The following is a 25299-nucleotide window of genomic DNA, read 5'->3' on the forward strand; positions in this document are numbered from 1 at the left end:
ATCACCAGAACAAAGGCGTTGCCACTGGACTAGCCCTTGAGCAAACATCAACAGAAAGCAAAAAAGGAATTACACACTCACATTTTCATTTTGGTAATCTTCTGGACTATATCCAGTGCGAAAGTAAGCGACCGCAATTTCATATCCATCTCTAAACATGAGCACAACAGGACAGTTAATATTGCTTTGTAACTGGCTACGATTACAGCTTTCACGTCAGGCATCAGCATCTTTCAGAAATGCTTTGAGCAAGGCAAGTGGAACTAGTCTAGTTTGGTCAGCATGGACGAGTTGGACCGAAGGGTCTGTTTCCATGCTGTTAACTCTTTGATTCTCTGATACTACTTGTACCAAATAGAAGTACAATTGTAACATAACTTTTAAAAATGAAGAGTCAATTAAATTTATTTTGGCAAGAGTTTTCTCTCTGACTCAGTAGTTCACTTGAGTAGGCTAGGCTAAATCCTCAATAGCACAGACTGGAATTAAACTCACACAAAAAGTTTCTTATCATCATCCAGGGACCCCCTCTCATGTATGTCCACAGTCTGTCTTCTTATGACACGAATGTTTCTGTACGGATAAAGAAAAAGTTAACAGAATTACTCACAATGCTGAGAACGTTGGTAATCTGAAATACAAACAGGACATACTGGAGAAACTCAGCAGGTCTGGCAGCATCATTGGAAAGAAGAACAGAGTTAACATGGAGTCCTGGATTCAGAAGAAACTCGATCAGTTTCGAAGAGTCGTCTTTGTTGGTCTTGAAATGTAAACTGTCTCTCTCCCCACTGGTACTGCCTGACCTGCTCAGCACATGTTTTTTTAAAAAGGAGCAATTTTCCTGCACTTGGAAATGGGAGAAAATAGCAGACACACAGTTCTAAAACCTTCAAAGACCAAAGAAAACTACTGAAGGGAGTCAGGTTGTAAAAACTTTTCACCCTGCAGTTTAATTTCAGTCTGAAATACAAATTGCTCCAGAAAGGTAAAGTGTCTCAACAAAAGAAGTGGAAAAACAGGCTGGACAAAGTACTTAAGGTCACTTAACATTATATGTCACAGCAGCAAAATGTTCTGTCAGCTCAAAAAGACTTTCCGCTGGCTTAGTGCCAGGTACATAGTCAGTACAACCGCGTGACACTACCGACATGATTGCAAAGCCAACGATATGTTTTCCTCTGTGCCGAATGTCTGTTGCTTGCTGGTTATCCCCCAGTTCCCAGCAGGCAGTTAAGAGTCAACCCCATCCCTGTGGGTCTGGAGTCACTATGCCCCCTAGGTATAGTGGGTAAGGACACCAGGTATCCTTCCTCAAAAGGACATTAACGTGACAGTGGCTCAGTGGGACCCAGGGAGTTAATGAGCAGAGAGATCAGTTGGAGACTGATACAGTTGGAAAAAGGAGTAGGTCAAATAGTCAGGCACGAACAAAGCAGAGAATAAGGTATGGCTGATAAATTAAACTACAATTTATTTCAAAGCAAGAGGACTAACAGCTAAGGCAGATGAACTCGGTATGGTTGGGAACATGGGACTGGGATATCATAGCAATTACAGAGACGTGTCTCAGGAATGGACAAAACTGGCAGCTTAATGTTCTGGGATATAGATGTTACAGGAAGGATAGAAAGGGGAGCAAGAGGAGAGCGAGTGTGGCATTTTTGACAAGGGATAAACATTATGGCTGTACTGAGGGAGGATATTCCTGGGATATTTAGGTGGATATTCCTGGGATATTTGGGTGGAACTGAGAAATAAGAAAGGGATGATCACCTTATTGGGATTGTACTATAGATCACCAAATAGTCAGCAGGAAATTAAGAAAACAATTTGTAAGACAGTCTCAGTTATCTGCAAGAATAATAGGGTGGTTATGGGAGGGAATTTTAACTTTCCAAACTCAGATTGGGACGGCCATAGTGCTAAGGGTTTAGATGGAGAGGAATTTGTTAAGTGTGTACAAGAAAGTTTTCTGATTCAGTATGTGGATGTACCTACTCAGGAAAGTGCAAAATTCTCCTACTCTTGGGAAATAAGACAGGGCAGGTGACTGAGGTGTCACCGGGGGAGCACTTTGGGGCCACCGACCATAATTCTGTTAGTTTTACAAGTGAATGAAAAGATAGACTGGATTTAAAAAGTTGAATTCTAAATTGGAGAAAGGCCAATTTTGACGGTATTAGACAAGAACTTTCGAAAGTTGATTGGATGCGGATATGCACAGGTAAAAGGTCGGCTGGAAAATGAGAAGCCTTCAGAAATGAGATAACCAGAGTCCAGAGACAGTATATTCCTGTCAGGATGAAGGACAAGACCGGGAGGTGTAGGGAATGCTGGATGACTAGAGAAATAGAGGTCAGTATAGACAGAGATCAAGTGGTTCCCTATAAGAGTTTAAAGACAGCAGGAGTATACTTAAGAGGGAAATCAGGAGGGTGAAACGGCAACATGAGATAGCTTTGGCAAACAGTGTCAGGGAGAATCCAAAGGGTCTTTATAAATACATTTACAAGGACAAAAAAGGGTAACTAGGGAGAGAAGAGAGCCCCTCAAAAGATCAGCAAGGCAGCCTTTGTATGGAACCACAGGAGATGGGGCAGATACTAAATGAGTATTTTGCATCAGTGTTTACTGTGAAGGACAGGGAAGATAGAGAATATTGGAGATAAACAGCGACATCTTGAGAAATGCCCATATTACAAAAGAGGTGGTGCTGAATGTCTTAAAAAGGAGGATAAATCCCCAGGATCCGATCAGGTGAACCCTAGAACTCGGTGGGAGGTGATTGCTGAGAAATTTCTATCACCGGTACCCACAGGTGAGGTGCCAGAAGAGTGGAGGAAGACCTGTGCATATCCGCATCCAATGTGGTGCCACTGTTTAGGAAAGGTGGTAAGCCAGGGAACTATAGACCAGTGAGTCTGATATCAGTAGTGGGCAAGTTGTTGGAGGGAATCCTGTCCCCCAGGATTCAATCTATTGGGAAAGGCAAGGGCTAATTAGAGAGTGTCAACATGGCTTTATGCTTTGGAAATCATGTCTCTTGAACTTGATTGAGATTTTTGAAGTAACAAGGAGGATTGATGAGGGCAGAGCAGCAAATGTGATCTATATGAACTTCAGTAAGGGATTCAACAAGGTTCCTCACTGTAGACTGGTTAGCAAGGTTAGATCATGTGGAATATGGGGAGAACTAGCCATTTGGATACAGAACTGGCTCAAAGGTAGAAGACAGAGGGTGGTGGTGGAGGGCTGTTTTTCAGACTGGAGGCCTGTGACCAGTGGAGTGCCACAAGGATCGGTGCTGGGTCCATTGCTCTTTGTCATTTATATAAATAAATACTATGGAAGTGAACAAAGGAGAAATTTGCAGATGACACCAAAATTAGAGGCGTAGTGGACAGTATCGAAGGTTATCTCAGAGTACAACAGGATCTTGATCAGATGGGCCAATGGCTGAGCAGTGGCAGATAGTTTAAATGTGAGGGGCTGCATTTTGGAAATGGAAAAGTCAGGGTAGGATTTATACACTTAATAGTAAAAAGTTCTAAGGAGTGCTGCTGAACAAAGAGACCTTGGAGTGTAAGTTCATAGCCCTATGAAAGTGGAGTCACTGCTAGATGGGATAGTGAAGGCAGCATTTGGTATGCTTTTCTTTATTGGTCAGAGCATTGAATATAGGAGTTGGGAGGTTATGTTGTGGTTGTGCAGGACATTGGATAGGCCACTATTATAATACTGCATGCAGTTCGGATATCCCTACTGATAGAAAGGATGTTGGGAAACTTGAAATGGGTCAGAACAGATTTACAAGGATGTTGCCAGGGTTGGAGGGTTTGAGCTATAGGGAGAGGCTGAATAGGCTGGGGCTGTTTTCCCTGGAGTGTTAGAAGGGTGACATTATAGGTTTATAAAATCATGAGGGACATAAGGTAATTAGCCAAAGTCTTTTTCCCCAGTGTGTGCAAGTCCAAAATTAGAGGGCATAGATTTAAGGTGAGTGGGGGAAAGCTGAAAAGGGACCTTTTTCACGGAGAGGATAGTGAGTGTATGGAATGAGCTGCCAGAGGAAGTGGTGAAGGCTGTTACAATTACAGCATTTAAATTGCATCTGGATGGGTATATGAATAGGAAATGTTTAGAGGGTTATGGGCCAAATGCTGGCAAAGGGACTAGATTAATTTAGGATTTCTGGACAGCGTTAATGAGTTGAACTGAAGTGTCTGCTTACATGCTGTACATCTATATGACTCTAAGTGACGACAGTGGTTATGTCCCTACGAAGATCACAATGAAACTTTTGTCTGACATTCTAATGAACTAAACCCAAAGGTCACCAACCTACCCCAGCAGACACATACTTATTCCACAGCTCCATTTCCAAGCAGCGTTGGTCAAAGATGTTCCTGGAGACCTTTTCCACTAGGAAGAGAACCACTGCCCTAGAAAAGGAGAGGTACAGTTAGGGCTGGGTTTACACATCATGCAATCATCAAGTACCTTCGAATTGCTGACAAACAGAAGTCTTCGTCTGAAATTGTAGTCTAAAGAAACCAAATGTACTGACTGAGTCAGAAGGTTAGGATGAAGGATTACTGGACCCAAAACATTAACTCTGATTTAGGGTGTAGGTTTGCTCGCTGAGCTGTAGGTTTGATATCCAGACGTTTCATTACCTGGCTAGGTAACATCATTAGTGGTGACCTCCAAGTGAAGCGAAGCTGTTGTCTCCTGCTTTCTATTTATATGTTTGGCCTGAAGGGGTTCCTGGGGTTTGTGGTGATGTCATTTCCTGTTCGTTTTCTGAGGGGTTGATAGATGGTATCTAGATCTGTGTGTTTGTTAATGGCGTTGTGGTTGGAGTGCCAGGCCTCTAGGAATTCTCTGGCATGTCTTTGCTTAGCCCGTCCCAGGATAGATGTGTTGTCCCAGTCGAAATGGTGTTTTTTTTTCATCCGTGTGTAGGGCTATGAGGGAGAGGGGGGTCGTGTCTTTTTGAGGCTAGCTGGTGTTCGTGTATCCTGGTGGCTAACTTTCTTCCTGATGCCGTCTATCAACCCCTCAGAAAATGAACAGGAAATGACATCACCACAAACCCCAGGAACCCCATCCAGGCCAAACATATAAATAGAAAGCAGGCGACAACAGCTTCGCTTCACTTGGAGGTCGCCACTGATGATGTTACCTAGCCAGGTAATGAAACGTCTGGATATCAAACCTACAGCTCAGCGAGCAAACCTACACCCTAAACCTCAACCTGGGCTACAAACCTTCACAAACCTTGCATTAACTCTGATTTCTCTCCACAGATGCTGCTTTTCCACTGAGCTTTTCCAACAATTTTTATTTTTGTTTCTAATATTATTTATTTTACATAGTCATTGTATTATTTTATATATTTGCACAGCTGGTTACAGAGAGCAGGTTATATCAAGCCTTAAGCAGCATGCTCCAGCCAGCCATGGTGTCATGCCCGAGGTTTAAGGGTGTGCAGATCCCTTTCTAGTCCCACTCCGCTGCTGATCATAAAAGGTAACATTTGACCAGAATGGTTGTACTGCATTAAATTACCTGGCACCTATGGGACCAGGAGTATACCCCAACTGATCAAACATTCTGGATAATCAAGAGATCGATGCAATCAATGTAAAAACAAACACTAAGTGATAGAAATGTAATGCAAAGGGTATACCCATCACCATTAAAGTTTATTTACAGCACAAGTCACTTAATTAACTTAATATTTCATGTGAATATACCTGTACATGTATATTCACCCTTAAGTAAATAAATTAACAATTATAATAATTGGACAGAATATATTAATATATTTTGTGGCGTTTGAGAGTTATATAATTTTTGCCGGTTTATCAAGAGTGCCAGGTAAAACAAAGTTTACTTTACACTGGTGTCAGACTTTAACTGGTTCAGTATTGATAATAATTCAGCCAGGATTCTTTTATCTGCAAGTAGTTTATTACGAAACGCACAAAAATTCAAACATGCAAAGATTATTGACAAAGTAAAGCTTAGATGGTACAAAGATGGAGAAGACTTAGCCAGCAATGTCGTCTTTCCATGCCACGAATGAATAAAGACAAAAAGGTCTAACACTCCACAGTCAACAAATCTCTAACACCTCACAAAAGATGTATGATTCTTCATTTTTGATTACTGCCTCCAAAGGCCATTCCATCACAGGCTGCCTTAGTGACTGCTCACAGTTTGGCGGTCCACGTTTTCCTGAAACCACACCTCCCCTGGAACCTTAGAAACTGCATTCCAACACTTTGTCTCTGGCACGACTCCAGCTTTTCACAAACCCCCCTGTCAGCTTCATCAGTCCAGCGCTGCTCCAGGATTTGACTCCTGAGTTCTAGTTGCATGGGGCAAAAACTGCATATAGGCTTTCAACTCCTAGCCTCTGCTGCTCTGAACTATTAACCGTGCAGTGGCTTCTTCAGAACACTTCACAGCTCCTCGATCCTTCAGCCTTCACTACACAAAAGCTATTCAACTGTTCTTGGATTTCAGAGTCCTTGTCACACTGAACCCATGTCTTTCAGTTGCATTTAGCAGCACAGGTAATAGTAGCCCCCCTCATCTTCTCCAAGTCACAGTGACAAAATTTATTGACCCCTGAACTGCCCTGAGGAACTTATTGAAATGCTCACCTCTACTGGTAGGCAGAACTGAATGGAATGGAACGGTCAAATGTAGGAAAACCCTTGGAACTGTTCCACATTGACGGATTGCTAGCTTACGGCACAAAGTGAACACAAACAAAAAAGGAATGCACCACAATTGAGAGTTTGCTGATCTCAGCCAGCGTGCTCCATTGATCGTAGCTTTTCATGCAGAAGAGAAACAAATTGAGCAGTGACCTTACAGAGAATGATAAAATCTTTAGGGGCGTAGATAAAGTGAATAGCAAGAGTCTTTTCCCTCGGGGGCGGAGGAATTCAAAACCAGGAGACATATTTTTAAGGTGAGGGGAGAAAAATTTGAAAAGGACATGAGGGAATGTGTTGTTAATAACACGGTGGTTTGTGAAGTACCAGAGGAAATGGTGAATACAAACAGTTACAGTAGCTCTTCTATACCTGATGGTTGTGTTCTAGTGTAACCTCGCATTATAGAAAAACTGTGCTTAAGAAACAGCGTTTAAAGTGTTGGTGATGTAATCACATTACAGCCAACACATGTTTTAAAAAGTTCACATTTTTAAAAATTCATGCTTTTGAAACAGTAATGCCAATTCGTCAATCTCGTTACAGCAAATTCATGTTAACAAAATGCACATTACAGCAGAATGCCCTGTATAACATTTAAAAGATACTTGAACATGTATATATGAAATGTTCAGAGGGATATGGGCCAAACGTAGACAGGTGGGACTAGTTTAGTTTAGTTTAGGAACATAATTGGTATGGACTGGTCGGACCGAAGGATCTGTTTACATGCTATATGACTGTGACTGTAAGTGAATCCAGGGTCCCCACTCCAGACTGCCAACTATTGTTAGATGTGTAAAAGGAGGGGGAAAAATATCTTGCATGCATGGACCGGGTTGGCAAAATGGCCCCCTTTTCTGTGAGCTGTCAGAACAATTTACATTTCCCTTCCCAAAGGTTCTTTACATTGTGAAGAGTAGCCACAACAACTTGCATTTATATAGCATTTTAACATAAAGCAAGCAAATGTGCTTTACATGTCCTAACAAAACATTTGCAAACATCTACTGCTGTTACATCAGAGGTCGTAGCCAATTTATACACTGCAAATTCCTAGAAACAAGACAACAGCCCAATAATCGGATTTAATGACGATGCCTGCTGGAATTCCCCACGGTATCTGCCAGAGAACACACAAGCAGTTTTGGGTTAGCATGTCGTCTGAAAGACTGCACCTCCAACATTACAGCACAGTACTGAGGGAGTGTTGCACTGTCAGCCTGAAGCTCAAATCATGCAAGTGGGACTACCTGCTGACTCAGTGGTGAGTACGTTACTGATTGAGCTGTGTATTACTGGGCAATGCCAGAGGAGAAAACATAGGGGACCTGGCTAATATTTTTGCATCATCGTTAGCCATGGATGAGGTCCCAAAGACTGGAGGATAGTGAATGTTGTACCATTATTCAAGAAGGGCTGCAAAGAAAACCCTGGGAACTATAGACCAGTAAAAGCCTAACATCTGTAGTGGGTAAGTTACTTAAGAAGATTCTAAGATCTACATGCATTTGGAAAGACAGGGTTTAATTAGGAGTAGTCAGCATGGCTTTGACAGTGGGAGATCACGCCTCCAATTTGTTAGAATTAGTTGAAGAAGTGACCAGGATGGTTGATGAGGGCAGGGCAGTAGACATAGTCTATATGGGATTCGATAAGGACTTTGATAAGGTTCCACATGGTAGGCTGCCCTGGAAGGTTAGATTGCATGGAATCCAGGCCAAGCTGGCAAATTAGATACAAACTTGGCTTGATGGTAGGAAGCAGAGGGTAACAGTGGAAGGATGCTTGTCGAACTGGAGGCCTGTGACTAGTGGGGTGTCTCAGGGGTCAGTACTGGGCCCATTACTGCTTGTTATCGATGTCAATGATTTGGATGAGAATGTACAAGGCATAAATTAGTACGTTTGCTGATGACATTAAAACAGGCGGTATCATGGACAGCGAGAAGGTTATCAGAAATTGCAGCAGGACCTCGATCAGTTGGGGAAGTGGGATGCGAAATGGCAAATGGAATTTAATCTAGATAAGTGTGAGGTCTTGCATTTTGCAAAGTCAAATCAAGGTGGGAGTTTCATGGTGAATGGTAGGGCCTTAAGGAGTGTAGTGGAACAGAGTTCAGGTGCACGGTTCTCTGAAAGAGGAGTCACAGGTAGACAGGGCAGTGAAGAAGGCTTTTGGCACCCTGGCCTTCATCAGTCAGGGCACTGAGTGTAGAAGTTGGGAAGTTATGTTGACATTGGCGACGCCGCACTTGAAGTATTGTGTTCAGTTTTGGACACCTTGTTATAGGAAGGATGTTATTAAACTGGAAAAAGAGTGCAGAAGAAATTTATAAGGATGTTGCCTGGAGTCAATGGTCTGAGTAAGAGAGAGGTTGGAGCGTAGGATACTGAGGGGTGACCTTATAGAGGTGCATAAGATCATGAGAGTGCATTCATTCTATCCATGTCGGAGTTCATTTCCCAGGTTGGGGAATCAAGGACTAGAGGGCACCAGTTTAACATTAGAGAGGAAAGAGTAAAAGGGAAACTGAGGGGCAACATTTAAAAAAAAACCAGAGGATGATATGCATATGGAATGAGCTACCAGCAGAAGTGGTTGAGGTGGATACATTAACAAAATTTAAAAGGCATATGGATAAATACATGGATAAGATTAGATTAGATTCCCTACAGTGTGGAAACAGGCCCTTCAGCCCTCCGAAGAGTAACCCACCCAGTCCCATTTCCCTCTGACTAATGGGAAATTTAGCATGGCCAATTCACCTGACCACATCTTTGGACTGTGGGAGGAAACCGGAGCACCTGGAGATAACCCACGCAGACACGGGGAAAATATGCAAATTCCACACAGACCTTCGCCCAAGGCTGGAATTGAACCTGGGACCCTGGTGCTGTGAGGAAGCAGTGCTAACCACTGAGCTGGGCTGAGTGCAGAGAAAGGGAATTAGTGTGGACAGACATTTTGGGGTAGGCACGGACCAGTTTGAGACAAAGGGCCTGTCTCCATGCTGTAGGAGTCTATTAGGTAAACTCAGAGGTATTAGGTAAATGCCCATAAATGAATGGCCTTCCAGGCAAGGTACCAAAGACCAGCAAAGTATGGCTCCATCAGTAAACAGCAAAGGTTTGCAAGTGGACATTAGAACTAATATACATCATATGCAGGTCCAGGTAGATGCAGGTACTAAACTCAATTTGTCAACCATTAGGTGGTGACTAATGGTTACAGCTTCTAAAAGCCTGAATTTCTTCCTTCATCAGTGGCTGCACAATCCTAGTTACAGCCCAGTCTGGTTTCAAGTTTGAATTTTACTTACGATGGTGATCCATATAATTGCCATGCTTTTGCGATTCCTTCAGCAATGCCCTTTACAGCAGGGTTACTCAAGACCTTGGCTGCTTCATCAGATTTTCCCCAGAAGTTCAGAACATGCCTGATGGCAGCAGAAAGAATAAAAAACAACAACATAAATGCCCACTTTTTCATCAAGTTGTTTAAAAACAGGATAACACGAACAGCACAACTTTGAAGGATACACAACATCAGCAAATTCATGTGCACAAACCCTTAAAAGGCAAACAGACAGCCCAATGGGGATAAGAGAGGTCATCAGCACAGAAAGGGAGGGAATTACCAGACCTTACCATCAATTACCATCAGCTGGGCTACTGAGTTGAAAGAGGACCGTACTCATTGTAGGACACTATGGACTTCATAGAATCCTTACAGTGTGGGAACAGGTCCTTTGGTCCAACAAGTCCACACCAATCCTCAAGACCCATTCCCCTATTTACTCCTGTATAACGTACCAAACCTACACATTCCTGAACACACTATGGACAATTTAGCATGGCCAATCCATCGAACCTGCACGTCTGTGGACTGTGGGAGGAAACCAGAGCACCCAGAGGGGAGGGGGGGAACGAGAGAGAGAGAGCGAGAGAGAACAAACGTGCAAACTCCACAGACAGTCGCCAGAGGCTGGAAGCAGACCCAGGTCCCTGGCTCTGTGAGGCAGCAGCATTAACATAGGAGGTTAGTGAGTAAACTTAGGGCGCATTGTATTGGGGGCAAAGTACTAGATTGGATTGAAAGTTGGTTGGCTAATAGGAAACAAAGGGTAGTGACAAACGGCTCAATTTCGGAATAGCAGGCAGTGACCAGTGGGGTACCGCAAGGATCAGTACTGGGACTGCAGCTTTTTACAATATATGTTAATGATATAGAAGATGGTATCAGCAATAACATTAGCAAATTTGCTGATGATACAAAGCTGGGTGGCAGGGTGAAATGTGATGAGGATGTTAGGAGATTACAGGGTGACCTGGACAAGTTAGGTGAGTGGGCAGATGCATGGCAGATGCAGTTTAATGTGGATAAATGTATGGTTATCCACTTTGGTGGCAAGAACAGGAAGGCAGATTACTACCTCAAGGGAATCAATTTAGGTAAAGGGGCAGTACAGAGAGATATGGGTGTTCTTGTACACTAGTCAATGAAGGCAAGCATGCAGGTACAGCAGGTAGTGAAGAAGGCTAATAGCATGCTGGCCTTCATAACAAGAGGGATTGAGTATAGAAGCAAAGAGGTGCTTCTGCAGCTGTACAGGGCCCTGGTGAGACCACACCTGGAGTACTGTGTGCAGTTCTGGTCTCCAAATTTGAGGAAAGACATTCTGGCTATTGAAAGAGTGCAGTGTAGGTTCATGAGGTCAATTCCTGGAATGGAGCGATTACCTTACACTGAAAGACTGAAGCGACTGGGCTTGTATACCTTGAGTTTAGAAGACTGAGAGGGGATATGATTGAGACATAAAAGATTATGAAAGGATTGGACACTCTGGCAGCAGGAAACATGTCTCCGCTGATGGGTGAGTGCCGAACCAGAGGACACAGCTTAAAAATACGGGGTAGACCATTTAGGACAGAGATGAGGAGAAACTTCTTCACCCAGAGAATGGTGGCTGTGTGGAATGCTCTGCCCCAGAGGGCAGTGGAGGCCCAGTCTCTGTATTCATTTAAAAAAAGAGTTGGATAGAGCTCTCAAAGATAGTGGAATCAAGGGTTATGGAGATAAGGCAGGAAGCGGATACTGATTAGGAATGATCAGCCATGATCATATTGAATGGCGGTGCAGGCTCGAAGGGCTGAATGGCCTACTCCTGCACCTATTGTCTAACCACTGAGCCACTGTGCCAACTTGAAGAGGACATGTACAGGGGCACTTCTAATGTAAACCCATTTTTTCCTTTCTGCAGATGCTACCAGACCTGCTGAGTTTCTCCAGCAATTTCTATTTCTTTATGCTTTAGAAAATTACCACTTTTCTTTAATTGTAGATTTTAAAATTTACTTCAGTTTGTTTTAAAAGCTATTCAATTCAATAAAGTTGAAACTCAACAGTACAAAGTATTTCAATTTCCAAGAGAAAATGATTTATATTCTTCTGGTCCAACTGAACAAAAATATGGCCTTTACATGGAGCAAATCGATTTTCCTATTCAAATCAAAGTTGCTTCATTTAGAATTTTAATAGCCTGCCATCTTTAAATGGCAGTTACATTTTATACACAAAAGTTAATTGAGAAAACCGAATTTGTATGGAAAAATCCAGATTCAGGCCATTCTGCCCAGTGTAAGCATTTTTACCTACAAACCTCCATCTGTCGCAGCTGACAGGCAGCTAGTTCTGTTTATTGTTCATTCATGGGATGTGGGTTTCACAGGTTGAACGCAGGGATAGAGTTCCACCCAGCAACTGTGATGGGACAGCAATATATTACCAAGTCAGGCTACAGAGTGATTTGGAGAGGAACTTTTAAGTGGCTGTGTTGCCTCATATCTGCTGCTTTCTGGATGGTAGTGGTCCTATGTGTGAAAGTTGCTGTCTAAGGAGCTCTGGTGAATTTCTGCAGTAAGTCTTGCAGATGGTACACACTGCTGCTACTGAGCATCAGTAAAAAGAGTGTATGTTTATCGAAATAGTGCCAATCAAGCAGGCTGCTTCGTCCTGGGTGATATCTAGCTTCATGGGTGTTGGAGTTGCACCCATCCAGGCTGGTGGGCAGTATTCCATCACACTCCAAAAACGTGCCTGGCTTTGGGGAGTCAGGGAGTGAGTAACCCTTTGGACGCTGATAGTGGAGGATTCAGTGATGGTAATGCCATTGAATGTTGAGGGTGGTGGTTAGATTGTGTCTCATTGGAGATGGTCATTGCCTGGCACTTGTGTGGCATAAATGTTACTTACCACTTACGAGCCCAAACCTGGACGTTGTCCAGGCCTTGCTGCTTTTGCAACTGGACTGCTTCAGTAGCTGAGGAGTAATAAACAGTGCTGAACATTGTGCAATTATCAGTGAACATTCTAACTTTCCATTGAGGAAACATCACTGAATGCAGCTGAAGATGGTTGGGTCTAGGACATTATCCTGAGAAATTCCTGCAGAGATGTCCAGAAGCTGAGATGGCTGACCCCCAACAACCATGCCCATCTTTGTGCCAGATATGAGACTAACCTTTGGAGAGTCTCCTTCCTCACCAATTTCCATTGATTCTGGTTTTGCTTGGGGCCCTCTATGCCAACCCCAATCAAATGGGCAACCACTCTCACCCTCACACAAAGGAGAGATCAATTTCAATTAATTGTCAAAATCTCTCGTCCAGCTCTTACCTATGTATATCCGGGACTCGCTCAGCCAGTCCTGCGTAACTAGCAGCAATGGTATTAATTTCTATTTGTTTTAAGGAAACGTTGTGATCAAGTCCTCTGTCAAACATGTAGTCAGATCTGTTTATACCTAAAACAATTGGCTGAACAAGAAAAGGGAAAAGAAAAACACATCTCAGTCGATATAAAGAATAAGCAAACGGAGAGGAAATTCCAAAACAAAATGCTTCCTCTTTTAAAACATAACTTACATGGCAGAAATTTTAAAACATGTACAACCCCTTTAGAATTTAATGTAACTCCACATTGTTATCCCAGGTATCCCTAATCTTACCTCTCACTATCCTGAGAGGTCACTCAAACCAATTATCTTACTATCCTCTTATCCAGAGGTACAAATAAAACACACCCTTCCTGAGCTTAAAGTCACCCAAGTTCATGCTAATTATGATCAAAACTAAACTATCTCACAACAACAACCTTCATTTATATAGCACCTTTAGCATAGCAAAACATCTCAGAAGTTCAATTTGTGAATTAACTATCTGAACTAAAGGCGGAGATTTATTTGGAACACATTCCCTGCAAAATAAAAATGCAGATTACAGAAGGACATGATAAGATGCCCCTTATGTTCAAATAGCTGAGAGACATGCTTTTTGTTTTTAAGGAAGACTCCTCTTCAAAATAGGAAACAGGGTAAAATATTACACATATCAAGGTTCCAATCCCTCAGCAATAGCGCCATATTAAGATAGACGAGGGGGGAAAAATGGAACAGCATTTATTTATCCATTTGATTCCCTACAGCCTGTTCCATCACTTACTTGGATTGTGTCTGAACTCTGTTTATCTGAGGAAGGGTCATTGGACCTGAAATCTTTCTCTCTACACAGATGCTGTCAGACCTGCGGAGGCTCTCCAGCAATTTCTGTTTTTGTTAGTTGCAATCTAACTTTCTTCACTGTCCACAATACCACCAAGCTCAGTGCCAACATAGAATAAAACAGAATCCCTATGGTGTGGAAGCAGGCCATCCGGCCCATCGAGTCTCACCGACCCTCCAAACAGCATCCCACCCAGACCCCATGACCCTACCCTATCCCTGCATTTTCCATAGCTAACATCCCTGAACACTACGGGCAATTTAGCACAGCCAAACGACCCCAACCTGCACATCTTTAGACTGTGGGAGGAAACCAGTGCACCCAGAGGAAACCCACGCAGACACTGGGGAGAATGTGCAAACTCCACACAGACAGATACCCGAGGGCGGAATCAAACCCGATTCCCTGGCGCTGAAGCAGCAGTGAAGCACCAGGCTGTCATCCGCAAACTTACTAACCACGCTTTCTATATTCTTATCTAAATCATTGATATAAATTATAAAAGTGGATCCAGCACCAATCCCTGTGGACCACTACTGTTCAGAGGCCTCCAGTAGAAAAAAACTGGCAGTGTATTTTTTAAACATTCAGTCCCTTAATCCCGGGTGCTCAGTAGCAACAGCATGTATCATCTGTGAGACGTATTGCAAAAATTCACCAAGGCTCCTTAGACAGCATCTTCCGAACCCATGCCCACTATCACCAAGGACATGGGCAGCAGATATAGGGAAATAATCACCAATCCTTCAATGTCGCTGGGTCAACATCCTGAAATCCCTTCCCTCATCACATCATCCACGTGGCCTTTTTTTTCATTCATTCACGGGATGTGGTGTTGCCGGCCAGCCAGCATTTATTGCCTGTCCGCAGTTGCCTTTGAAGCGAGTGGCCTGCTAGGCCATTTCCGAGGGCAGCCGAGAGTCAACCGCATTGCTGCACCAGTTCAAGGTTGACAGCTCACCACCACCGCCTTCTCAACGGAGCAATAAACACTGGTGCAGCCTTCACATGAACAGAACAAAACATTACCTCACAACACAAGGGCAATTAATGAGGCATTAAAAATGTTTCTCTTCAGCTGCCCAGCCACTGGGTAATCCCTGGGTAGGTCAATCATCACGCTGCGCACTGACCTCAGAGATCCACCCAGCCGGAAGAAAAATTAGAGGAGCATTGCACAACAGTACTCGCATCTCAATACAGAATTTTTAAAAATTCCACTCAGCGACACTGCACACTGCTCCAGCAGTACAAAGACCAAAACTGTACCGACGTCCAACATAACCCCATAATCCACACAATGGGGTCAAGAAACAGCAATGTAAATTTAAAATAAAGAGAGATATTTAAGTTCATGACAATGTAAACTAAATTGGATCAAGGATGAAAGGTACTTGCAGGTTCCACATTCTAGATACCTTTTTGAAGTGAAGTTGAACATCAGTGTGATAATTAAGGAAGAGTTCAAGTTCAACAATTAAACATGGGATGGAACAGGAAGGGTGAGGTAAAGGTTCCCTCACGACCAAGTGCATAATGATGCGCCACTTAGCCGAGCATGATAAACTAGGGTGCGTCCAAGTGTTCAGTTCCTACCCTGCTCTGCTCTAGGGTGGTAGTAATTAGGATACTATAATTGGTCTAAATTGCCCTTTCCCCACCCAGTCAGCTAAAGAATGTGGTGCACTCAGAGATACTGCATGGAAACCAGCTCTTCTGTGCCGAACAGACAGCCCAAACTGACCTAGTGCCATTTGCCAGCACTTGGCCCATATCCCTCTAAACCCTCCCTATTCATATACCCATCCAGATACCATTTAAATACTGTAATTTGTTATGGACCAGGTCAGATGCCCCCTCAAAATATTTCAAGAAGGTAGCCCAGACCCTAACTTTGCTAAGTGTTTTAAGCAGGTGGAAAGTGGATATTCCAGGAGGGATGCAGCTGCTCAATCCACTTAGTTTTAACCAAAACAGAATTTATTTACAAGATTACTGAATGAAACACAAAGACAACTTGTCTGAAAACCAAACAGATTATCCCAACTTAATGATGCTGTTCCAATGACTTGCAACAATCCCCAAAAATACTCCTTGGCCAAAAAACAAAAAGGAAAAAACTAACAGGTTCTGACAGGAGGGATATCAGAGAGAGGGAGGGTCAGCATGGACCTGCTTCTTTGGGTCCAGCAGCTTTACAACTGCCTGACTGCTTTCAGTGAATAACCGGACCGAACCAGACCAGACCAGAGAAAAGCGGAGCTAGGAGAACTGGCCACTCCCTTTTCATTGTATAAGGCTTTTTTAAAACTTGAAAGCCTTTATTCCAAGGCAGTATCTGTTAGCTATAATCAAATTGACCTTAAAACCCTTCAAATCCAGACTTTTTGGAATCTCTGCTTTCATAACCTCTGTAAAAAAAAACCAAGGACAGCATAACCATGTTATAGGAGCAGCATTGTCACAGATTGTACCAGCCTCCACCACTTCCTCTGCTCGCTCACTCCTTACACACACCACCCTCTGCATGAAAAAGTTGCCCCTCAGTTCTCTTTTAAATCTCCCCCCCCCCCCCGCCTACTCTTAAACCTCTACCCTCTAGTTTTGGACTCTCCTACCCTGGGAAGAAGACTTGGCTATTCACCCATTCTATGCCCCTCATGATTGTAGAAACTTCTGTAACATCACCCCTCAACCTCCAATGCTCCAGTGAAGAAAGCCCCAGTCTATTCAGCCTCTTCCAATAGTTCAAACCTTCCAGTCCCAGCGACATCTTTGTAAATCTTTTCTGCACCCTCTCAAGTTTAACAATTTTCCTCCCTCACCATCTTCAATATTTCAGGGGAAAAGCACATGTACAATTGAGAAGGTGACAGAATCAGGGCAGAATGTGTTACCCCGCTATAGGTGAACAGCTGCTGGCATGTTAAATGGCCCACAAGGATGAGATCTTCAGTGAATGCAGGGCACCTGTACTCCCACAGAATCCTACAGTGTGGAAACAGGCCCTTCAGCCCAACAATTCCACACCGACCCTCCAAAGAGTAACCCACCCAGACCCATTCCCCTACTATTCTACATTTACCCCAGACTAATGAACCTAACCTACACATCTTTGGATTGTGGGAGGAAACTAGAGCACGTGGAGGAAACCCACGCAGACACAGGGAGAATGTACAAACTCCACACAGACAGTGGCTTGAGGCTGGAATCAAACTTGGGTCCCTGGGGCTGTGAGTCAGCCGTGCTAACCACTGAGGCACTCTGCTGTCCCCTAGCCCAAACAAGACCTGATGGAAAGCTAGGTACTGTGGAGGAGCAGAGAGAATTTGGGGATCGGTGTATAAAATCACTTAAAAAGCTAGTGGACAGCTACAAAACAAAATAGCTGGAGTTCTGCCTTTGTCCAGTTAGGGATCTAAAGGAGACAAACCTATGATACAGTTAAATAAATCACTGACTTTTCATATAGATACCTTTTATGGTGCGTACAGTTCTGGACAGTCAACCTCGTATGGACTTAACATCGTAAGGAGCAAATTGCAGTTTCACCAAAAACACAGACTAAAAAGGGTTAATTTATGTGGCAAGATTATATAGAATAGGGTTGTATCTTGAAGAACATAGACGGTGGAGGGGTGATGTAACCATGCATTTGGGATGCTGGGGTACATAAAGGAAGAAATCATTTCTGTTACTTGCTAAGTCGAGAAAAAGGGGGTCAATAATCTTTATGAGAGCTGGGTTGGTTAGGGGGATACCTTTGCAATTCACAGTGGCGGCAATCTGGACCTCATTCCCTCCCAAAACAGCTGAGATTATTGGGGTTTGCAATTATAAAGAATGCATCTTTAAGTTTTATATTTGAGACAGTCAGGTTAAGAGTAAAGAAACGTGGCTAAGTAGATGGAGTTGACAAAGATCAATAGAACCAAAATGGCAGAACAGGCTTGAGGGGCTGAATGGTCTCTACCTGCTCCTTCTCATTATGTACATAAAGGCATACAACATCATTTCACACTGTTCAGGTTAGGATTCACTAACCATAAGATTAGCAGCAGAATTAGGCCATTCTGCCCAGCTATTCAATCATGACTGATGTCCTTCTCAACCTCATTCTCCTGCCTTCTCCCTGTAACCCCGATCCCATTACTATTCAAGAACCTATCACACTCTTAAATCCACTGAAATGATTTGTGGCAATGAGGTCCACAGATTCACCACACTCTGGCTGAAGAAATTACTCCCTTCATTTTGAAGCTGTACCCTTGGGTCCTAAGCACTCTTACCAACTGGGACATTTCTTCCAGGTCCCTCAGTATTCTGTAAGTTTCAATCAGATCCCCAACACCCACCTCGCTCCCCCGCCCCCCCCCCCCCCCCCTCACCCTTCTAAACTCAGAGTACAGATGTTGTGGTTCTGTTCGCCGAGCTGGAAGTTTTTGCTGCAAACGTTTCGTTCCCTGGCTAGGGAACATCATCAGTGCTATTGGAGCCTCCTGTGAAGCGCTGCTTTGATGTTTCTTCCGGTATTTATAGTGGTTTGTTCTTGCCGCTTCCGGGTGTCAGTTTCAGCTGTAGTGGTTTGTATATGGGGTCCAGGTCCATGTGTCTGTTAATGGAGTTTGTGGATGAATGCCATGCCTCTAGGAATTCCCTGGCTGTTCTCTGTCTGGCTTGTCCTATGATGGTAGTGTTTTCCCAGTCAAATTCATGTTCCTGGTTGTCTGAGTGTATGGCTACTAGGGATAGCTGGTCGTGTCGTTTTGTGGCTAGCTGATGTTCATGGATGCGGATTGTTAGCTGTCTTCCTGTTTGTCCTATGTAGTGTTTTGTGCAGTCCTTGCATGGTATTTTGTAAACTACGTTAGTTTGGCTCGTGCTGGCTATTGGGTCCTTTGTTCTAGTGATTTGTTGTCGGAGTGTGGAAGTAGGCTTGTGTGCTGTTATGAGTCCTAAGGGTCGCAGTAATCTGGCTGTCAGTTCTGAGACGCTCCTGACGTATGGTAGTCGTGGCTACCAAATCTTCAACCAGACTTCAGAGTACAGACCCAGGATTCTCAACCGCTCCTCATTACAGCCCCTTCATCTCCGGGACCTTTGCTGTGAACCTCCTCTGCAGCGACTCCAATGCTTGAATATCCTTCCTTAGATACAAGGCCCAAAACTGCTCACAACAACAATCTGAAGAAATGGTGATCGAGGTTTGAAATGGTCAAAATGCTCAACCCAGGATGGTGGCAGGGAAGAATAGAACATAAATCCAGTAACAAAAAAGTGTCAAGACATTCCCAAAACATCAAATTTAGAGGGAACATGCTCATGTCGCACAAGCACAAATTTCATCTGACACATCAATAAAGTGGTGCCATTTTAGTGGGACAACACAGCTGACCATCCTGCCCACAATGACCCAAGGATAAAGGCCAGATTCTATAAACAATATTACTGAAAGTGTCCCACAGTTCAAGAGGACTTTACATTCACACAATAGTCGATATGCTGCTGTTCAAATCAAATCAAACAAAAATAAAATAATCTTACATTTAAAAAAAAGACTCTTTTTCCCCATGCAGCCCATTACAATAAAACAAGATCACTACCTGGGCAATACCTTCTTTGAGCACTTCTTTATAGATGCTGAAGAGACCAGCTGTAAAATCATCCACTTCGACAGTGCTGAAAGAGAAATGGCAGAGAACAGTTACTTGGCATTTCTCTAGCAGGTCATGGACATCGCTGGCTGGGCCAGCATTTATTGCCCGTCCCTAGTTACCCTCAAGAAGCTGATGATGAACTGCCCTCTCGACATGCTGCAGTCCATACACTGTAGGTTGACCCACAATGCTCAGAGGGAGGGAATTCCACAGTTTTGATCCAGTGACAGTGTAGGAACAGTGACACATTTCCAAGTCAGGATGGGAACTGGCTTGACTACAGTAAAGCCTAAAGGCTGCTCACTACACAATCAAAACACAGCCACACTAATGCTCTGGAATTTTTCAAGCACCGTTACCAGTGGTGATTGCATATTGATTTGACGGAGCGAGTGGAGTTGAGTGACCTGAACAAAGGACCTGGTTTCTGAGGTTTTCCACATTACAGCTCATCAGGATCAGAACCCCAACACAAAACAAAGAGTGATATCACAGGAAAACCATAATTCCATCAATTGCTATTAACTGCTACTTTGATGATTATAGCTTACTTTGAGATTGAAGGTAAATAGGAGAACTATTTGCAGGTTGTAACTATAGAAATAGCAGGTAATGTTAAAAAAATTAGTGACTCAGTAAATAAAGTAGATGTCTGTCTAGGTGATGTGTTGTAACTGCATGATACAGGAGCTGGTGGACCACATGGTGGCTCATAGTGACCCCATCTTTACTAAGTGTTGCTTGCTTGAGGAACTCCTGCTCAGAGTTGATGAGCTGGAGTCAGCACTTCGAGCACTGCACCACATTGGTAAAGCACAGACATGAGACGGCTCAGGGAATCCCTTACGGACTCAGACCTGTAAGTCTCTCTCTTAGTTCATCCCGGAGATTGTACTCTTTGGAAGTGTGGAATTAAAAAACCTCTTACAGACAGATTAGTATAATTTTAGCCATCCACATTATTTACCAATAGAATCACTGTTACAACGTAACACCAATACCTAGAAGCTAAACTAACTAGGTCCTAATAACCTAGGAGAGTAGGGTACCAGATCTTCAAGTGCCCCAGCAGCCTACTCCAATGCACTGATACAAAGTGGCTTCCTTTATACAAAAGTTTACAAAAACATTACATGTTCTTAATTAGACAGATAACAGTGAAAGATAATAATTCGTAAGGAAGAAAAATTAATTGATAGGTCTTTGTACGCCTGACTAATCACTCCTATAGGCCCTAAGCCATTCAGCAGGTGGGAAAAACCTACCCAGCCAAGATAGGAGTTTATCTCGCTAGCAGGCGCCTATCATGAAGAGGTACCAGTCTGAGCCAATTGGAGAGTTCATAAGGTAAGCACAGCTTGCATGTCAGAAACAATTATTTCTCAAAATGGCTTCTTAGCACGGATGGCAAACTTTTGACCGTAAAATGACCATTGTGGCACAATCTCTTCAATGTTAGGTTTAGAATAATTTCTAAGCTCGGAGCAGATTCCTGCTTTTTAAGCACCGAATCATTCTGTACCGGAGGCTGAGATGTTACCATTAGGTTACATTTAAACTGACTAATTTGTCTCAAATTAAATGTCCTTTTCTTTCAGGGTTGTGATTCAAACTCAAATAAAACACAAGATCTAATTAGTTAGAATTGACAGTGGGGCAGTCTGTAAGGTCTATAGAGTGATCTGCAAGAACAGCAAGTTAGTTAAAACTTCAACAATATTACCTTTTACACAGAGTTAAAAATCACAACACCTGGTTATAGTGACTATAATAAAAATAATATAAATATAATATAAATCATGACTATAAACTGGTGTTGTGTGATTTTTAACTTTGTACACCCCAGTCCAACACCAGCATCTCCAAATCATGACCTTTTACAGAGTTTGTATTTAATAACAGGTAATGGCTGCTCAATATCATAACGTCCCAAAGTACAACTAAATTCAATCCATAGCAGGTAAGTCACTAATTTTCTACTGACTTCAGCAGCCTCAGCACTAAAATGGTCTCTCTCTGTCTTTGTCCCTCTCTAGTGTCTTGTTGAACTCTCAAGTCAGGGTCTTGTAACAGCAAAGATGTTTTACTTTCTTTGTCTGCCCCGCCTTGCAAGGGGTAATAAGAATCCATTATAATTGACAGGATCTGATGTCAATTACAAGGCTTTTGGTAGTACAGAGTTTCGTTTCAGGGTCAGAATCAAACACGGTCATTAATTTTACACTAACGGCTGTGAATGTTCTCACTTGGTGTCCTGTTCATATAGATTCACCAATGCTAAGGCAACTGTTCTTAATTGCCTTAGAGCATCTCGTTATCACTTGGTGAGCCCAGGCGGCCCTATCTTCTGCATAACTCGAGATCCCCCCCACTCTTTTTCCGAGCCTTCCTGCCTGTCTATTTTCTAGTGCAGTAAATGTGTTCTATAATTCAGCATTATATTTTAGTCTAAATGTTTAAAGACAAGTTTTAAGGCTATAGGCGTTCTCAACATCACAGAAAGGGAAGAGTTATCTGGGTGCTGTGTTTCAGGAGGCAGTCACACCCCTTTCATTATCTCTCTGAAATGTGGTCGGTGGTCAGGGAGAGGAGGGTGTGACCACGAGCGAGACAGGTAGACGGATCCTGGAGATGGTGTTGGAGGAGCCTCACTCATTGAGCTTGTCTAACAGGTTTGAGATTCTTGCTCCACGTGCATGAGCAAATTGACGACAGCACCACGGTACAGGCAACTATTCAAGAGCAGAGGGGGTAGGAAAAAGAAATGTCGTTGTAAATCAGGGATAATATAGTTAGGGGAACCGACATTGTTCACTGTGGCCAGGATGGAGTCCCAAAGACACTGGTGCCCGAGTTCAGGATTACCATCTGGGCTGCAGAGGAACATGGAGCGGACAGGGAAGACCCAGTTGTTGTGGTCCATGTAGGTACCGACGATATCGGCAGAAAAAGAGGAAAAAGAGATTCTGCTGAGGGAATATGAGCAGCTTGGGGTTAAACTGAAAAGCAGAACCAAAAGAAAAAACAATAATTTCTGGATTACTACCCGAGCCACAAACTACCTGGTAAAAGGTCAACAAGAATAAAAAGAGATAAACATATCGCTCAAAGATTGGCAAGGAGGAAACAGGTTCAAATTCATGGGAAATTGGCACCAGTCGTGGGGATGAAGGGAGCTGTTCCAATGGGACGGGCTCCACCCTTATTATACTAGGACCAGAGTCTTGGTGAATCACATAACTAAGGCTTTAAACTAGATAGTTTGGGAGGACCATTGTGGGAAGGGTAATGTGATGAGGGCTCAGAAGTTAAAGGTTCAAGAAAAAAAAGTGTCAGGAGTCTAACTTCAGGCACAGCAGATATGGGGATAACTATGAGAAGGGGCCAGTCAACACAGGAATGAGGGTGTTGTACTTAAATGCACGCAAGATGAGAAACAAGGTTGTAGTGCAACCTACAATAAGATTGTAGTGCAGACGGAAATTGGCAGGTATGATGTTGTGGGCATCACAGAGACATGGTTGGATGGGAATCCGGGCTGGGAACTTCATATCCAAAGATAGGTGTCCTACTGAAAATGACAGAGATGGGCTGTTGAGTAAGAAATTAAATTAAACTGATAGCAAGAAGTGATTTGGAAGGCATAGAATCTGTGTGGGTAGAAAGAAAGGAAAGAGAAAAAAAAAAGACCCTGATGGGACTTACGTGCAGGCTTCCTGGCAGTAGTCAGGATGAGGGAAAGACAATAAAGTAGAAGATAGAAAAGGCATGCAAGAAAGACATTGCTGCAATAATCATGGAGGACTTCAAAATGCAGATGGACTGGGAAAATCAGATTGGTAGCAGATCCCAGAGATAGGAATTCATGGAATACCTACAAGATTTTTTTTGGAGCAGATTGAAGAACCCATGAGGCAACAGGCAATTCAGAATTTGGGGATATGTAATGAGGCAGACACGATTAGGGAGCTGAAGGTGAAAGAGCCCAATGGGACAGTGACCAGGATATGATAGAATTCACCCTGCAGTTTGAGGGGGAGAAGATTGAGTCAGATGTAATGGTGTTACATTTGAGTAACGGTAATTACATGATGGACGAGCTGGCCAGAGTTAACTGGAAGGGAAGCCTAGCAGGGAAGATGGTGGAACACCAAGATTGGTCACTGGATCACTGGAGAATTACATTGGAGAAGTAGTAATAGGGAATAAGGAAATGGCAGAGGGACTGAACAGGTATGCTGTATCAGTCACACCAGAACTTCGAGAGAGTCAGGGTTTTTTTTTTAAGATTACTTACAGTGTGGAAACAGGCCCTTCGGCCCAACAAGTCCACACCGACCCGCCAAAGCGCAACCCACCCAGACCCCTACATTTAACCCTTACCTAACACTACGGGCAATTTAGCACGGCCAATTCACCTGACCCGCACATCTTTGGACTGTGGGAGGAAACCGGAGTACCCGGAGGAAACCCACGCAGACACGGGGAGAACGTGCAAACTCCACACAGTCAGTCGCCTGAGTCGGGAATTGAACCCGGGTCTCAGGCGCTGTGAGGCAGCAGTGCTAACCACTGTGCCACCGTGCCGCCCGTTAGAGGGGAGTATAGTGGCCACCACTAAGAGAAGTGCTGGGGAAGCTGAAAAGGTCTGAAGGTGGATGAATCACCCAGACCAGATGGAGTGCACACCAGGGTTCTGAAGGAGATAGCTGAGGAGATTGTAGAGGCATTGGTGGCGATTTTTCAGGAATCACTGGAGTCAAGGAGAGTTCCAGAAGACTAGAAAATAGTTAAAGCCATTGCAACTCTCTGGAGTAGAGAATTCCAGACATCCACCACCTCTGAGCAAAGGAAATTCCTTTGCATCTCAGTTTTAAATGAGTGCCCTTTTATTTTATAAATATGTCCGAGTCGAAGAGACCCCCACTGTTAGAATTCGCTTCCCAATAGAAGCTAAGGATTAGCAGAGTGGAACTTTTCAATTAATTGGATGGCTGAAAACACAGTATATAATTTTAAGATGAGTTACTTTGGGCTCATGGCTGTATCCTTCTGGAATTCCCATAGTTGGCTAACTTAGGGTTACACTGACAATTTGCTATTCTTAATTCAAAGTGCTGAAGGAATTTGTAGGTGTTCGAATTCATTTTTAAAATATGTACATGTTTAACAACAGCAAATTTCCTGTCGTGTTCACATATCTTTTCAATGATAAACTCTATTTTGGCAGTAGAACGTAAGCTGGCCTGGCTCTTCAGGGGCCAAAACACTTACCTGGATAGTATTTCTAGCCAGAGTTTTTCAGAGTTGAATTAGGAACATGGTTCAGCCATTCAATCCTGCCCT

General features: G+C 43.3%; 1 protein-coding gene across 1 annotated transcript in view; it reads right to left on the minus strand.

Moving 5' to 3' along the window:
- The window catches only part of gss (glutathione synthetase), a 59049-nt gene that overhangs the window by 13578 nt on the left and 20172 nt on the right, over positions 1 to 25299 (minus strand). Inside the window, exons 4-9 of the mRNA XM_060836516.1 lie at positions 19900 to 19975; positions 13413 to 13552; positions 10057 to 10173; positions 4365 to 4445; positions 496 to 573; positions 82 to 151 (exon numbers count right to left, since the gene is read on the minus strand). Of these exons, the coding sequence (XP_060692499.1) occupies positions 82 to 151; positions 496 to 573; positions 4365 to 4445; positions 10057 to 10173; positions 13413 to 13552; positions 19900 to 19975 (562 nt within the window). The remainder of the gene's footprint in view (positions 1 to 81; positions 152 to 495; positions 574 to 4364; positions 4446 to 10056; positions 10174 to 13412; positions 13553 to 19899; positions 19976 to 25299) is intronic.

This window comes from Hemiscyllium ocellatum, chromosome 15 (assembly GCF_020745735.1).
Source record: "Hemiscyllium ocellatum isolate sHemOce1 chromosome 15, sHemOce1.pat.X.cur, whole genome shotgun sequence".
In the NCBI taxonomy this organism is placed as follows: domain Eukaryota; kingdom Metazoa; phylum Chordata; class Chondrichthyes; order Orectolobiformes; family Hemiscylliidae; genus Hemiscyllium; species Hemiscyllium ocellatum.